Genomic DNA, 17,301 nt, shown 5'->3' on the forward strand with positions numbered 1-17,301 from the left:
TTGTTTCAACATGTGGCTGTCATCTGGGAAAAGCAGCCCCGAGAGCTAAATCAAACAGGGACCAAGTACGAAGATATCAAAAGAAAATTCTGACTATGCTGTCTGTTTGTCTAAATATTCTGCTTCCCTGAAATAAACAGGAAAAATAACGACCTAGAGATGTTAACATTCTGCTATATTTATACTGAATTATTGGAGGATTCTGTATACATAGCTGTTTTATATTTTTGCCTTTCATCTTTATTTTTTGCTCCCATTTTTTAGGCTAGGGTTAAGGGTTTGTGCCCTAAGCTAAACGCTAACCTGAGAATTGAATCACCGAGCAGGATGGACGTGTGCCCTGCAGAGTCATGAGTGCTGACATATTGGTGAACTGCTCTTTAGCATGGGTAGCTGTAGAACTAAAATTCCCAGAATTCCCGTGGGTCTTTTTTTTTTTTTTTTGTGGGTGAGAGCTGAGCAATAAAATAAAAGAACAGAGATTTCAGAAAGGCTGGAACGAACATTGGATTACAGAGGTTGACTTACGCTGTGATGGAAATGTTAGCGGCTGACATGGGGCTGACCTCCTTTACCTCCTTGGCCTTCTGGAGGGCGAGTTTCTTATTGATGGCCTCCTCCTGCTCTTCCTCATCCTGGACAGTATTGGCAAAATACATACATACCATACATACAGTACAAATAGCACAAGTTTACCTGCTATTTTGATCAATTCAGTATAATAGTATATACGTTTTCGATTCACTCATTTCACCTACTCGCTTCCACTTTCCTGTTTGGAAGGCTGTTAAACTACTGTCAGTGAAACTCAACACTGCATAGATTCATGCAGTTTCACATCAGAACAAGAGTCTCAGAGTCTGACAGCTGGTCAGTGGACCTAGTTTTACCTTTTCCTGGTGCTTTTTAATGTTAAAAACCTGTGGAAAGTTTCACGGAGAGCAGCTGAACAGCAATCAATTTAAAAAGAAAGAAAGAAGTGAAATGAGTGAGTGATTAAAAACAATATTTTTATTAGAGCACAGAAAGTGAGAGCAGCAGAGGGCTGAGAATGGCATGACTCTGATGTTATATGATGCAATTAGTGCTGAAATAAATGTTAATTATACTAAAATTATTGTGAATTATTATAGAACAGGTGATTCTACAACCCTCCCCCCAGTTTTTCACCCAGCCCTGAACAACCACCGGTCTTTATCACTACTGGCCTACAATTCCAGACTGTCATTATTTTAGGAGCCACTTTTATGGAGTCATTTCATTGATTTTCTTCCGTTTTTATGAATAAGATCTGATTTGTTCTTACTCAGTATGATTTGTAACTGGACACAATGTGTACACAGAGATGCTGCAGGATTAATCAATAAGACTACAGCCTCTTAAAGAAGTCAGTGACACAGTGGATAACAGCTTCTTCCTCAGTGTGAGGTGTTAACAGCTGCCGATTATGTTGAGTTACAGAGGCAGCATTACATCAGTCATACTACAGTAGCCCACCCCCCTCCCCACCACACACACACACACACACACACACACACACACACACACACACACACACACACACACACACACACACACACACACACACACACACACACACCTCCAAAGGGAACAGTCTTGCGAAAACCAGTTACCCAAGTTACCCTCATATCCTATGAATATTTACTATGTTGTAAAGAAAGGGGATAAAAAAAGCAAGTAACTGTGGGATATGATTTAAGCTATATGACTTCTGCTGACGGCTGCTGTTGGGTAAGACAGTGCTACTGCCTCATCCCAAACCCCTATAAAGCCATAAAGAATCACTGTACCTTAGTGAGCTCCTGGGCATTTGCAAGGTTATCAACAGCGATGGCCAAGAACACGTTGAGGAGTGTGTCTGGTTATTTGTGGGTTCAGGAAAAGATTATAAATGTCTGATAAACACAGAAGCAGCGTTTATAATTGCAGCTGTTCTTTAAATCAATGATAAATTCGTTCACTGTGCTATAAGGCTGCCTGACAGCCACAAGGCCCAGTCGATCTGGATCGATCAATGGGGCAGGATACAGTTTCCAAAGAGAGTGAGAACGATGAAATAAATGGAGGAGAACATTCCCCCATGAACGCCCCCCTGCGACTCGATGCCGTGGTACATGACTGCGTTCCAGTCTTCCCCAGTTAAGATCTGCAGGAGAGACACAGGGCTGGTTTCTGAGTCTAGCTCAGAGGAACAAGCAGAGCAGGATGAAAAAAAAAAAAAAACATGCATGATGGAGTTGACCTTTACCTGGAAGACGGTGAGAATGGCTGCTGGGAACGTGTCAAAGTTAGTTGTCGGCGTTTCGTCTTCAAAATTAAACCTGCAGGGAGAAAATGAACAGTCTCTGAATGTAATCAAACTCCAAAGCCATGACACAGTCACATTCACTCCTCCACCTACAGCTGGATCGGGCACTTTATTATCCTCTCCATTAGCCTGTTGCACATTATTCCAGTGCAATATATGCCCATTAGATTTGTGTCATCTGAGTGCCTGGTCTGTGTGACCTTATGGATGATGTCTGAGTGTTTATTCTTCTCAAATGGATGAGTTTGTGCTAATGCTGACATTTTGTATCTCTGTCTGTCTACTGGGACCTAATTACATCTCCCCCCAAAACCGAGGGATGCAAACAGAGAAGGCTGGGATGGCAGCAGAATCTGTCTTGTGCCTTCTGAAAATCTGAGAAAGCTTCTTTCTGTCTGAGTCTCATTAAAAGACAGCCACAGAGAGGAGAGAGGGAAAACTGCATTTGTTCCAGAGGCCTGCTCTGAAATGTGTTTTTATTTTCATCATATTCTGCTGGGAGTTTTTACTCCTTTAATTATTCCAAGATTCTTTTTAAGATTCAAGTATTCACTGTTATATTTTAAGACTTGATTTCTAACTTGTTTATATGTCCCATTATTTCCAAGTGCAGAGAGATGCTGACAGCGGCTGAGGGCTGAATCATGATGCTCTGTCCATGTTTCTAGAATAAGTGACAAAATATTATATTCCTCTTTAACCCTTTGACCTCTGGGCTGTTTTTGCTCAGTTTTTTTTGGAGTTTGTAGTCATAACGTTTGTTGGCTTAAAAATGTTTTCAAGTCCATTTATGTTGAGTCTTTCACAGTCAGTCAGTCCTAAATGTGTTTTGTTAGCCCACTTTAACCTGCAGGAGCTAAAGTGGGCTAACGAGTGGGAGAATCTGTCAAACAGCGAGAAAGTCTGTCAAACAGCCAAGAAGTACAGCTGTCACAGATGATGCTAACAGATAAGTAGCCAGATGCTGTTACACTGTCAAAGGATGGAAGGACGAGAAACTCACGATCCATTCAAATCAAATCCATTAAGCCTTGTTTTACCAGAGTCATTCTGTATGGAGTCAGTGTAAAGTCCCTCAAGATGGCTGTGTTTTATTTCTTCACTACGAGCAGCAGCAACATTAGAAATAAATTACTCACTGGCCACCAAACAGCTGCATGCCCAGCAGAGCGAAGACCACGATGAAGAGGAAGAGGAGGAACAACAGGCTGATGATAGACTTCATGGAGTTGAGCAGAGATACCACCAGGTTCCTCAAAGAGTTCCAGTACCTACACACACGGAGATACACTGTATGAACATATATGACGTAATCAGTGATCCCCAGCACATAAACAGATATATGTGATGACTCACTTAGTGACTTTGAAGATCCTGAGCAGTCTCAGAGCTCGCAGGACACTAATCCCAAATGAGGCCCCAGGTTTGATGGCAGCCCAGATCACCTCAAAAATACTGCCAATAATCACCTGTGAACACATTCTGATAAATACAGCTGGCAAGCACTTTATCCCAAACACTTTACTCTGCCAATAATCAAACACATTTTTCTTCTGAAGCAGCAGCAGCCCTGAATTACATGAATTACACTACACATGCTCATGCATTGATTGAACTCCCAGCCGAACAGGAAGACTCACGCCAAAGTCAAAACAGTTGAACGAGGAGTGGAAGTAGTTCTGGGGTCCGAGGCCGTACATTTTCATGGACATCTCTGCCAGAAACAGGCCCAGGAATACAAACTCAGCCAAGTCTGTCCAGGGAGAAGAAGAAAACATACAGATCAATGAGCAGGTTGAAAAGAGCCCTGCTGCTGATCTTCACTATTCAATAGAGCTGAGCTCCTGCTGCCTGTTCAGCTGTGCCCACAGCGAATAAGACGCTCAGAGAGCCTGTTGTTTCAGGAAATAACCGCTGTGCTGCCCCAGGATGGACAGTGGAGCAAAGTGGACATTTAACAGAAATCAGAGCAGAAGCTACAAAGAGAGCAGGTGCATCACTGATGGCATGTAGGCAAGGTTATGTGACAGTTACCTGAAGTATATTACAATAGGTAGGATTTTATGAGATTGGTCTATAGTGTATAGTGACACAATATAGTTATACTGCTTTTCATGACAGTAACAACTGCTGCTGCTCACATAGTGCGTAGGTGAGCCACTCCGGCTGGTCATAGTGCACTATGGCCACACACAATGTGTTGAGGCCAACCAGACACAGCACAGTCCAGTAGAAGCTCTGGGACTTGACCAGACGACGGATGGTGAAGCGAATCCTCTTCTCTTTCCTCCTGAAGTAAGACGAGCTCTCGTTCTTGCTCTTCACGCTGGCCCGGGCAAACGGCGACCCTGGGGGGGCAGTTGGAACAAAACATACAAAAGGGCGATAAAGTTACCGAGCCTAAGACCAAGGTGGGTTAACCTCCTCTCCCACACTAAAAAAGGGAAGAACCACAGGGACAAATGGACTAAATGTGAAATAATTAACTTATACACCCTCATTAGGAGATTTTTCATGCTCTGACCAGTTTTATCTGTGATGTAACCAAAGTGAAGCCCTCGCCTCTTTTAGATCACAGTGTCATGGTCTTCACCTCTCCCCTCCTTTCTCCCATTTAGCCTGTACTATATTAAACCTTCTGTAACTTAAATCAAGCCCAAATGTCAAGTGGGACAGGACACAAAAGGGAAGGAGAAAAATTGTTCTATTAGAATTTCATTACTGGCACAGGAAGACTAGTGGGCTAATTATTTCCTGGTCTATTTTAATCCAGACATCTGACTCATACTGTATCACCTGAGGTCCCACACAAATCCATCTATACTATGTTATCACAATAAAAACTATTTTTTAAACAGTCCTTCACGATCAAAAGAAGTTAATTTACAATAATCTTATACCTTTTTAAAATGATATCATTTTACTATAATTATCCGGCAATATCTACATCTGCATTCTAATCATCAACATCAAATTAAGATTGTTGTCTCAGTCCCGATCAGTGTGCAGGTGCACACTTTTTTTTTGGTGTTAGGGTTACACATAGTTTTTCATTTTCTCCCCCACCTGATTCTTATCTCCAAATTCTCTTAAACACAGAGAACAAATCACACTAGATAAATAAATAAAGCAGGCGACAGACCTGACATGGTGTATAACTGTTTCCAGGCACAAGGCTTAGACTTTCAGCAGTATTATTTTATAATTTGCATCCATTCCAGTTTTTAACAATGGAGTAATCGATGCATTTGTAAGGGTCTGTAGCAGGGCACCTCGGATTAAAGAGAGATTAAACATATTTAGCAGAAGTGGTTCCAGTTTATCTGAAACTTTCTTGTAAAATTTGATGGGAAAACCACGGGGCCCAGGTGGTCAGCCGCTTTGCAAATCTTTAAATGATTCTAGTATCTCGATCATGTTCAACTAATTTCCTTTCTTTGTCAGAAAAAAAGGTCATTATCAATATTAAAGAAAGAGAGAATCTTCTTGATATGTGCGTGTTATTGGGGCGGCTTTCTGATGGGTAACTTAGTCTCTGAGGGTATCATTCATTTTAGATGGAATTGCTGTCACATCAGCAGAAATGTTTTTAATTTGTCTTATAGGCTGAGAGGCTGATTTAATTTTAAGTGGATGAACCAGTGACCTTCCTGCATTTTCATCTATCCATAATGAAATCCAAGAGCATGTAGCAGCTGTTGTCTAACTTTGGACTCATTGAGTCCTCCCCCCTCCCACTAATGACAACTTTAAGAGTCTCACAAAGAACAGATAGAGATACATTGTCTTTCTGGTTATTTATGAGAAATCAATCATCATCAATAACTCTGTTTATCAAGTCACAACAACTTTTATCCCCAAGCAGAAGAGAGTTGAACCTCCATAGGAGGTGGGGATTCTGTAAGAAACAAATGGTAGATCGTCAGATTCTGCTATTAGCAGAACATTTTGCCACTGATGGAATGAGAGTTTTATCAGTATCTTCGAGAACAGGACTGCTGAATATAACAGAAAGAGATGATGTCTTATTGATGGGATTCAGAAAATTCCAAGTGCTATACAAAGGCAGCTGGACATGCTTGAGGTCCATGAGCATGTATGCATGTTACAGCACACCAATCTATTAAAATTAGAATGAAAATTTTGACCAACCTGAGGTTTTTGTAATCTCAGCTGGTTTCCTGTCAACAGATGTGTCTTTTGTTAAAAAATGATTTCAGCTTTGAGTTTTTCGTATGCGTGAAGACTCAAACTCTTTTAACGGGGCCGTTAAGTCCTTAAACGTTCCAACTGACGAGTCTGATAGTGCCTCTTCCTGTCATTACTAAATAGTCTTCCGTCAGTCTATTGGTCGATCTGTTGATCACAGAAGTCTTTTGCTCCTGTAGGGCAGTCAAATTAAACTGATTCTCCTGCAGAGGTAAAGCAGACCCATTTTCTATACAGCTCCTGTTTGATATCATTAAAAGCTGATCTCTTTCTAGCAAGAGTCGTCCTGATACTCTCTTTCATTCATGTTTTAAGGCCCATCTTAATATATTTCCTTATCAGAGTAGTTTCTGCTTTAGATATTCTTAATGTCACCCATTTAGCTCTTGGTACCAGGCTCTTTTAACACAACAAAACAGTGTAACTCTGTTAGAATCCATTGTGTAACACTGAATCTGTCACAGTGCAATACACCAACCAAACTTGTTTCAGGGTGAACAAGCAGTTTGTGTGTTATAAAACCAACACGGTTTGTACGGGGACTAGCAGTAAAATGGCATATATTGTGTCTCAGGAATCGTCCTCACCAACAGATGAGATGTCAGTGAAGTGGTCCTCGCCTTCCTCTGCATTGATGAGGTCATTCTTACTCTTCTTCGTCCTTTTCAGCACTGCAAATACAGTATGGAAAAAATAAAACACCCCAAGCTACATGACCCTGACCCCCCAATAAGAAAGATCCTTTCTCTCACTCTTCCACTGTCTTCATTCATAAACTTTCTTCATCTGTCCCATCATTTCTGCTTTTACCATACTGTCAAACTGAGACACACACACAGACATAGATATGTAAACACACACACTCACCAAGCACTTTATGCCAAATGGTCCAGTTTTCTTCTCAGTTAACTGTTAAACCTTTTCCTGTGTAACTTAGTTTTCTTTTTGAGGGCTATTAAAAACCATAAAGGAGAGTATGAAAACTACAGAGAGGAGAAGAGCTTTGAAACTGTGTGAAGGGCCCTCATACTCCCACGCTGACTCTGAACTCTGCTGAGTCTCACTCTCTGTACTTCATTCTAATCTCATTACCCTTCCACCCATAATCACAGTGACTGTTACCCTGGGTGAGGCTGCAGATGAGAGGCAGTATGGCCTTGATAAGAGGTGAACGCAAGAATGAGGAAACACACACACACACACACCTCAAAGGGGGGATGCCAGTGGGAATGACCTGAATCAGCCACATGCTGATTACTGAGTTAGGAACTTGCTCTGGTGGTGGTATGTCTAACATTATGCTCCTTTTAAATTGATAAGTATTTATTGCATCCTTTAATATCATACATATTGTATAGCTACTGTGCTGTGTATGTATATATTGTATGTTGTATATTGTAAGTATTTACTGTACTGTATACGTTAACAATTCATCAACAAGTGAGCCCAAACAGTGTATAGCTAATTTTTTAATTAGCTGAATAAACTGAAGAAGTTTTTTTTTTTTTGCTGAGGGTGATGTTGTTGCTCATCAGCATTTTGGACCCATATGGGGAAATCACATTTTGGGGACTGACAGCCGTTCATGCAGCACTTTCCGACTTCCTGATTTGTCAGGAAACATCCCAGGACTCTCATGCTACCACACATACATGTAACTATAGTTGTCAGATGATTTGCATATAAGTCTCTCATACAGATCCTTGACAACCCTAAACACCAACTTCAGCTTGACAAAAAGTACCACAAAAACCACTCCTAAGGCTCTGAAACGTGCTCCTAGACACTTTCTGGGGGAACACTTTTGGCATCTCACCCTTAGGAAAATTTTCACTCTCCCAACTCACTTATATGGGGGAACTTCAAATGCTCATAAATCTGGAACCCTAAGTCCTAGAGACTTAAGGGTGGGACCGTTGGACTCGGAGTACCCACAAATGGGGGGGTAGGACAGGGTCTCATGTCTCTATCTTGCTCCCTGAGGATCGGTCAAAACTGACCCTTGTTAAAACCCCAAATTTTGACTCTCCCAACTCACTTATATGGGGGAACTTCAAATGCTCATAACTCCGGAACCCTAAGTCCTAGAGACTTAAGGGTGGGACCGTTGGACTCGGGGTACCCACAAATGGGGGGGTAGGACAAGGTTTCATGTCTCTATCTTGCTCCCTGAGGATCGGTCAAAACTGACCCTTGTTAAAACCCCAAATTTTGACTCTCCCAACTCACTTATATGGGGGAACTTCAAATGCTCATAACTTCGGAACCCTATGTGCTACAGACTCAAGGGTGGTACCGTTGGACTCGGGGTACACACAAATGGGGGGGTAGGACAAGGTCCCATGTCTCTATCTTGCTCCCCTGAGGATCGGTCAAAACTGACCCTGGTTAAAGCTCCAACCCATGTACTCTCATGACAACCCTAAACACCAACTTCAGCTTGACAAAAAGTACCACAAAAAGGGGGGTCCAAACCACTCCTACGGCTCTGAAACGTGCTCCTAGACACTTTCTGGGGGAACACTTTTGGCATCTCACCCTTAGGCCCTGTACACTCACCAACCCTAAACACCAACTTCAGCTTGACAAAAAGTACCAAAAAAAAGGGGGGTCCAAACCACTCCTAAGGCTCTGAAACGTGCTCTTAGACACTTTCTGGGAGAACATATTTGGCATCTCACACTTAGGCCCTGTACACTCACCAACCCTATACACCAACTTCAGCTTGACAAAAAGTACCAAAAAAAGGGGGGTCCAAACCACTCCTAAGGCTCTGAAACGTGCTCCTAGACACTTTCTGGGGGAACACTTTTGGCATCTCACACTTAGGCCCTGTACACTCACCAACCCTAAACACCAACTTCAGCTTGACAAAAAGTACCAAAAAAAGGGGGGTCCAAACCACTCCTAAGGCTCTGAAACGTGCTCCTAGACACTTTCTGGGGGAACACTTTTGGCATCTCACACTTAGGCCCTGTACACTCAACAACCCTAAACACCAATTTCAGCTTAACAAAAAGTACCACAAAAAGGGGGGTCCAAACCACTCCTAAGGCTCTGAAACGTGCTCCTAGACACTTTCTGGGGGAACACTTTTGGCATCTCACCCTTAGGAAAATTTTCACTCTCCCAACTCACTTATATGGGGGAACTTCAAATGCTCATAACTCCGGAGCCCTATGTGCTAGAGACTCAAGGGTGGTACCGTTGGACTCGGGGTATACACAAATGGGGGGGTAGGACAAGGTCCCATGTCTCTATCTTGCTCCCCTGAGGATCGGTCAAAACTGACCCTGGTTAAAGCTCCAACCCATGTACTCTCTTGACAACCCTAAACACCAACTTCAGCTTGACAAAAAGTACCACAAAAAGGGGGGTCCAAACCACTCCTAAGGCTCTGAAACGTGCTCCTAGACACTTTCTGGGGGAACACTTTTGGCATCTCACCCTTAGGAAAATTTTCACTCTCCCAACTCACTTATATGGGGGAACTTCAAATGCTCATAACTCTGGAACCCTAAGTCCTAGAGACTTAAGGGTGGGACCGTTGGACTCGGGGTACCCACAAATGGGGGGGTAGGACAAGGTTTCATGTCTCCCTGAGGATGGGTCAAAACTGACCCTTGTTAAAACCCCAAATTTTGACTCTCCCAACTCACTTATATGGGGGAACTTCAAATGCTCATAACTCCGGAACCCTACGTGCTAGAGACTCAAGGGTGGTACCGTTGGACTCGGGGTACACACAAATGGGGGGGTAGGACAAGGTCCCATGTCTCTATCTTGCTCCCCTGTGGATCGGTCAAAACTGACCCTGGTTAAAGCTCAAACCCATGTACTCTCTTGACAACCCTAAACACCAACTTCAGCTTGACAAAAAGTACCACAAAAAGGGGGGTCCAAACCACTCCTACGGCTCTGAAACGTGCTCTTAGACACTTTCTGGGGGAACACTTTTGGCATCTCACACTTAGGCCCTGTACACTCACCAACCCTAAACACCAACTTCAGCTTGACAAAAAGTACCAAAAAAAGGGGGGTCCAAACCACTCCTAAGGCTCTGAAACGTGCTCCTAGACACTTTCTGGGGGAACACTTTTGGCATCTCACACTTAGGCCCTGTACACTCAACAACCCTAAACACCAACTTCAGCTTGACAAAAAGTACCAAAACAAGGGGGGTCCAAACCACTCCTAAGGCTCTGAAACGTGCTCCTAGACACTTTCTGGGGGAACACTTTTGGCATCTAACAGGAAAATTTTCACTCTCCCAACTCACTTATATGGGGGAACTTCAAATGCTCATAACTCTGGAACCCTAAGTCCTAGAGACTTAAGGGTGGGACCGTTGGACTCGGGGTACCCACAAATGGGGGGGTAGGACAAGGTTTCACGTCTCCCTGAGGATCAGTCAAAACTGACCCTTGTTAAAACCCCAAATTTTCACTCTCCCAACTCACTAATATGGGGGAACTTCAAATGCTCATAACTCCGGAACCCTATGTGCTAGAGACTCAAGGGTGGTACCGTTGGACTCGGGGTACACACAAATGGGGGGGTAGGACAAGGTCCCATGTCTCTATCTTGCTCCCCTGAGCATCGGTCAAAACTGACCCTGGTTAAAGCTCCAACCCATGTACTCTCTTGACAACCCTAAACACCAACTTCAGCTTGACAAAAAGTACCACAAAAAGGGGGGTCCAAACCACTCCTACGGCTCTGAAACGTGCTCCTAGACACTTTCTGGGGGAACACATTTGGCATCTCACACTTAGGCCCTGTACACTCAACAACCCTAAACACCAACTTCAGCTTGACAAAAAGTACCAAAACAAGGGGGGTCCAAACCACTCCTAAGGCTCTGAAACGTGCTCCTAGACACTTTCTGGGGGAACACTTTTGGCATCTAACAGGAAAATTTTCACTCTCCCAACTCACTTATATGGGGGAACTTCAAATGCTCATAACTCCGGAACCCTAAGTCCTAGAGACTTAAGGGTGGGACCGTTGGACTCGGGGTATCCACAAATGGGGGGGTAGGACAAGGTTTCATGTCTCCCTGAGGATCGGTCAAAACTGACCCTTGTTAAAACCCCAAATTTTCACTCTCCCAACTCACTAATATGGGGGAACTTCAAATGCTCATAACTCCGGAACCCTATGTGCTAGAGACTCAAGGGTGGTACCGTTGGACTCGGGGTACACACAAAAGGGGGGGTAGGACAAGGTCCCATGTCTCTATCTTGCTCCCCTGAGCATCGGTCAAAACTGACCCTGGTTAAAGCTCCAACCCATGTACTCTCTTGACAACCCTAAACACCAACTTCAGCTTGACAAAAAGTACCACAAAAAGGGGGGTCCAAACCACTCCTACGGCTCTGAAACGTGCTCCTAGACACTTTCTGGGGGAACACATTTGGCATCTCACACTTAGGCCCTGTACACTCAACAACCCTAAACACCAACTTCAGCTTGACAAAAAGTACCAAAACAAGGGGGGGTCCAAACCACTCCTAAGGCTCTGAAACGTGCTCCTAGACACTTTCTGGGGGAACACTTTTGGCATCTCACCCTTAGGAAAATTTTCACTCTCCCAACTCACTTATATGGGGGAGCTTCAAATGCTCATAACTCCGGAACCCTAAGTCCTAGAGACTTAAGGGTGGGACCGTTGGACTCGGGGTATCCACAAATGGGGGGGTAGGACAAGGTTTCATGTCTCTATCTTGCTCCCTGAGGATCGGTCAAAACTGACCCTTGTTAAAACCCCAAATTTTGACTCTCCCAACTCACTTATATGGGGGAACTTCAAATGCTCATAACTCCGGAACCCTAAGTCCTAGAGACTTAAGGGTGGGACCGTTGGACCCGGGGTATCCACAAATGGGGGGGTAGGACAAGGTTTCATGTCTCTATCTCTGTCTCTACCCTGAGGATCGGTCAAAACTGACCCTTGTTAAAACCCCAAATTTTGACTCTCCCAACTCACTAATATGGGGGAACTTCAAATGCTCATAACTCCGGAACCCTATGTGCTAGAGACTCAAGGGTGGTACCGTTGGACTCGGGGTACACACAAATGGGGGGGGGAGGACAAGGTCCCATGTCTCTATCTTGCTCCCCTGAGTATCGGTCAAAACTGACCCTGGTTAAAACTCCAACCCCTGTACTCTCTTGACAACCCTAAACACCAACTTCAGCTTGACAAAAAGTACCACAAAAAGGGGGGTCCAAACCACTCCTACGGCTCTGAAATGTGCTCCTAGACACTTTCTGGGGGAACACTTTTGGCATCTCACACTTAGGCCCTGTACACTCAACAACCCTAAACACCAATTTCAGCTTGACAAAAAGTACCACAAAAAGGGGGGTCCAAACCACTCCTAAGGCTCTGAAACGTGCTCCTAGACACTTTCTGGGGGAACACTTTTGGCATCTCACCCTTAGGAAAATTTTCACTCTCCCAACTCACTTATATGGGGGAACTTCAAATGCTCATAACTCCGGAACCCTAAGTCCTAGAGACTTAAGGGTGGGACCGTTGGACTCGGGGTACCCACAAATGGGGGGGTAGGACAAGGTTTCATGTCTCCCTGAGGATCGGTCAAAACTGACCCTTGTTAAAACCCCAAATTTTCACTCTCCCAACTCACTAATATGGGGGAACTTCAAATGCTCATAACTCCGGAACCCTATGTGCTAGAGACTCAAGGGTGGTACCGTTGGACTCGGGGTACACACAAAAGGGGGGGTAGGACAAGGTCCCATGTCTCTATCTTGCTCCCCTGAGCATCGGTCAAAACTGACCCTGGTTAAAGCTCCAACCCATGTACTCTCTTGACAACCCTAAACACCAACTTCAGCTTGACAAAAAGTACCACAAAAAGGGGGGTCCAAACCACTCCTACGGCTCTGAAACGTGCTCCTAGACACTTTCTGGGGGAACACATTTGGCATCTCACACTTAGGCCCTGTACACTCAACAACCCTAAACACCAACTTCAGCTTGACAAAAAGTACCAAAACAAGGGGGGGTCCAAACCACTCCTAAGGCTCTGAAACGTGCTCCTAGACACTTTCTGGGGGAACACTTTTGGCATCTCACCCTTAGGAAAATTTTCACTCTCCCAACTCACTTATATGGGGGAGCTTCAAATGCTCATAACTCCGGAACCCTAAGTCCTAGAGACTTAAGGGTGGGACCGTTGGACTCGGGGTATCCACAAATGGGGGGGTAGGACAAGGTTTCATGTCTCTATCTTGCTCCCTGAGGATCGGTCAAAACTGACCCTTGTTAAAACCCCAAATTTTCACTCTCCCAACTCACTTATATGGGGGAACTTCAAATGCTCATAACTCCGGAACCCTAAGTCCTAGAGACTTAAGGGTGGGACCGTTGGACTCGGGGTATCCACAAATGGGGGGGTAGGACAAGGTTTCATGTCTCTATCTCTGTCTCTACCCTGAGGATCGGTCAAAACTGACCCTTGTTAAAACCCCAAATTTTCACTCTCCCAACTCACTTATATGGGGGAACTTCAAATGCTCATAACTCCGGAACCCTAAGTCCTAGAGACTTAAGGGTGGGACCGTTGGACCCGGGGTATCCACAAATGGGGGGGTAGGACAAGGTTTCATGTCTCTATCTCTGTCTCTACCCTGAGGATCGGTCAAAACTGACCCTTGTTAAAACCCCAAATTTTCACTCTCCCAACTCACTAATATGGGGGAACTTCAAATGCTCATAACTCCGGAACCCTATGTGCTAGAGACTCAAGGGTGGTACCGTTGGACTCGGGGTACACACAAATGGGGGGGGGGGGGACAAGGTCCCATGTCTCTATCTTGCTCCCCTGAGTATCGGTCAAAACTGACCCTGGTTAAAGCTCCAACCCATGTACTCTCTTGACAACCCTAAACACCAACTTCAGCTTGACAAAAAGTACCACAAAAAGGGGGGTCCAAACCACTCCTACGGCTCTGAAATGTGCTCCTAGACACTTTCTGGGGGAACACTTTTTGTCATTCCACAAAAAGGGGGGTCCACTCTCTCTCTTGACAACCCTAAACACAACTTAAGCACTTATTATAAGATCAATTCAAACAGCAGATAGATTAAATAGCAGTTTGGCCTTTCAAGTGATGCTAAAATCATAAATCCACTATCAAAACATCTTGTGGTCTGTCTGTGTTTTCATGCAGCTGGTTGTTTAGTCCACACCAGGGTTTGATTGACAGCTTTCATTACCAGCACCAAATGAACCGCGCTAACTGGTCAAATGCACCTGAGTACCAAACCAAATCAGCTGGGTGTGAAAGCTCCTTTATAATCACAGTGACAGTAATCAACACATGAGAAACAGCATGTGCTACAGGAGCTGCTGTCAGTCACCAAATGTGATATGTCCTTGTGGGTGCATAGTATTGATGATGCAGGATGACATCAGCAAAATGGCCCAATCAAGAAGTGACCTGTCTTACATGTTAGCCGTCATGTTTAAGTTGTGATGGTGTGAATATGAACCAGACAAGAACTAAATGAACACTATGGATGGGTGCTGCTCCGCTGTGTTGTTTCAATCGTGTCCTAACAGCAAATTTCGCAAATTTCTGCTGACTGTAGATGGCAGTGATACATAGACAGCTGTTGATGGTAATGCAACATAGAAGATAGGCAGACAATAAAAGAGGAGAGGAGGAAGAAAGACCAACAGCTGCTATAAACAAAGGCTTTGCAAATGTTTTAGAGCAGGAAATAAATGTACCTTAACAGAGCATCTGTCACATTATCAGCTTAAAGCTAAACAAATATGACCCTGTTAGCCTCATATCATCATCTCTGTTAGATATAGTCTCTGTATTTTTGGTTTAGCTCTGGTATCTTTAGCTGGTGAACAGCACTAAATTGAAAAATGATGTGATTTTTAAAAAAAACCTGGTTATTTTCTACCTACACAACTGACTGTCACCATGGCCGTCCTCACCAGAGTTGTTCTGTTTTCGTTTGTACCAAGCTCCATCCACAGATTTCTCCTCTGCATTCTTGTCTTCTTCAGCCAGCATCACCTCCTCTGCAACACAAACACCACACTTGAACTTACAGCGGTCATGACTAGATCGTATGTGTGTCAATATCAATTACAGCAAAGTATTTCACTGAAATGGAACTGTAATGATTAGTGAGGATGTGTGTGTTTGACCTGCTTTACAGATCCACTCCAGGTATCCTGTTAACTCTCTCTCTATTTGCTGTTGTCTGCGGAGCTTCAGGAATTCTTGCCTCTTCTCCACCCGTTCTCTCTCCTTAGCGAACTCCCTGTAGAAACCACAACACAACCACACACACACGCACAGAGTAATGTTTATTGGATCTGACAGGCCAACACAGACCCTGAAGCAGGCTGACAGGTATACAGCACGCTGACTTCCAGCAGGTAAGACAGAGACTGTGTCCTGTCACACTGTGGGATAGCTGAACTCAGCATCAACAGCAACATAGTCTCATGCTTATATAACAAGCTAATATCAGTCTACATCAGTCTCCTGTCCTTTCTCTACATAATGAACATTCAGGGGCCAAGTCATGTGACATGGACTCGAGTCATAAGTCTGATGAGTTTAGACATGACTCGATAAGATCAAGAAAGATTTGCAGTTCAACACCAGAGACTTGAAACTACACTTGGACGTAAGTGTGCAGCGTCTTGCCCTCAGCTCTGTCTGTCCTGGTAGAAATGTTATATTACTAAACTGTAAACATCAGTGTCATCATATCAGATAGAAATGAGCAAAAGTCTAAAAATAAGAGCCAAACTAAACTAAAAAATAATTCAGAATGAAATACACGAGCATCTTCTAGCACAAATATCTGTGTCTGTGTCATGAAGCAGCCTGGAGCAGCACAGGAGACTCAGACTGTGTGTTATTAACCTCCCCTTTTATCTGTGCAGAGACACAACTAAGGCCAGCGAACAGAATACAGAGGCAGAGAGAAACAACAAATGTATCGGTCGGTAAGTTGTTTACTAACAGAATATGTAAATATTAAATCCATATATCATTATATACATATATCATTTCTCTATTGTGAGAATATTAAATGTTAACCTTCTTAAAACAGATAAAAATATCTTTGTACAAATACCACACTATTTTCTAGATTTCTTTGCCACTGTATTGCTTTGCCAACGTCAGGGTTCGGGTTATGTCATTCCAATAAGGCAGTTTTCACTTTAAATGTGTGGGAAAATGAGATATGTGAGAGATGAGGTGGTGTGGGGGGGGGGGTGGAATCACAGAAGGAAAATAGAGACAGGGGCAGAGAGACCAATAAAGAAAGACAGAGAGAGGGAGACAAACTATTGAAATAACAGAGCGAGGGATCTCCAGTCCACCCCCACCCGTCAGTGATTGGTGTGTCTCCCACACAGCAGAGGGGGAAGCTCTATTCTGCATTGCAGTAGCTGCCTGCCTTCCTGAGGGTGTTTGTGTTTGTATATGTGCCTGCCAGTGTGTCGAAATCGAATTTTGTGGCTACATGTTTTTCTCTGTGTGTGTGCAGTGCATCCACGTGTGCTGGTCGTGTGTTCAGTGAGTGAGTGCGTGCGTGCGTGTGTGTGTATGTGTGTGTATACAGGGGAGATATTGTGGCAGCTAGGATTTCCCAGCATTGTAGCACCTTGCAGCCACACTTTCACAATTTCTCACAGTCATACACACTGATAAACACTGTATGCCAGCATGAGCACACAGTGACATCCTCA

The 17,301-nt window shown here is 43.9% G+C and overlaps 1 protein-coding gene across 1 annotated transcript in view; it reads right to left on the minus strand.

Moving 5' to 3' along the window:
- Window positions 1-17,301, minus strand: part of LOC121185246 (voltage-dependent N-type calcium channel subunit alpha-1B-like) — a 122,995-nt gene that overhangs the window by 52,273 nt on the left and 53,421 nt on the right. The window contains exons 8-18 of the mRNA XM_041043316.1: window positions 15,739-15,854; window positions 15,523-15,609; window positions 7,126-7,209; window positions 4,471-4,677; window positions 3,970-4,082; window positions 3,686-3,798; window positions 3,469-3,600; window positions 2,270-2,342; window positions 2,050-2,167; window positions 1,812-1,879; window positions 529-635 (exon numbers count right to left, since the gene is read on the minus strand). Of these exons, the coding sequence (XP_040899250.1) occupies window positions 529-635; window positions 1,812-1,879; window positions 2,050-2,167; window positions 2,270-2,342; window positions 3,469-3,600; window positions 3,686-3,798; window positions 3,970-4,082; window positions 4,471-4,677; window positions 7,126-7,209; window positions 15,523-15,609; window positions 15,739-15,854 (1,218 nt within the window). The remainder of the gene's footprint in view (window positions 1-528; window positions 636-1,811; window positions 1,880-2,049; window positions 2,168-2,269; window positions 2,343-3,468; window positions 3,601-3,685; window positions 3,799-3,969; window positions 4,083-4,470; window positions 4,678-7,125; window positions 7,210-15,522; window positions 15,610-15,738; window positions 15,855-17,301) is intronic.

The sequence above is a fragment of the Toxotes jaculatrix genome, chromosome 7, assembly GCF_017976425.1.
Source record: "Toxotes jaculatrix isolate fToxJac2 chromosome 7, fToxJac2.pri, whole genome shotgun sequence".
NCBI lineage: Eukaryota > Metazoa > Chordata > Actinopteri > Toxotidae > Toxotes > Toxotes jaculatrix.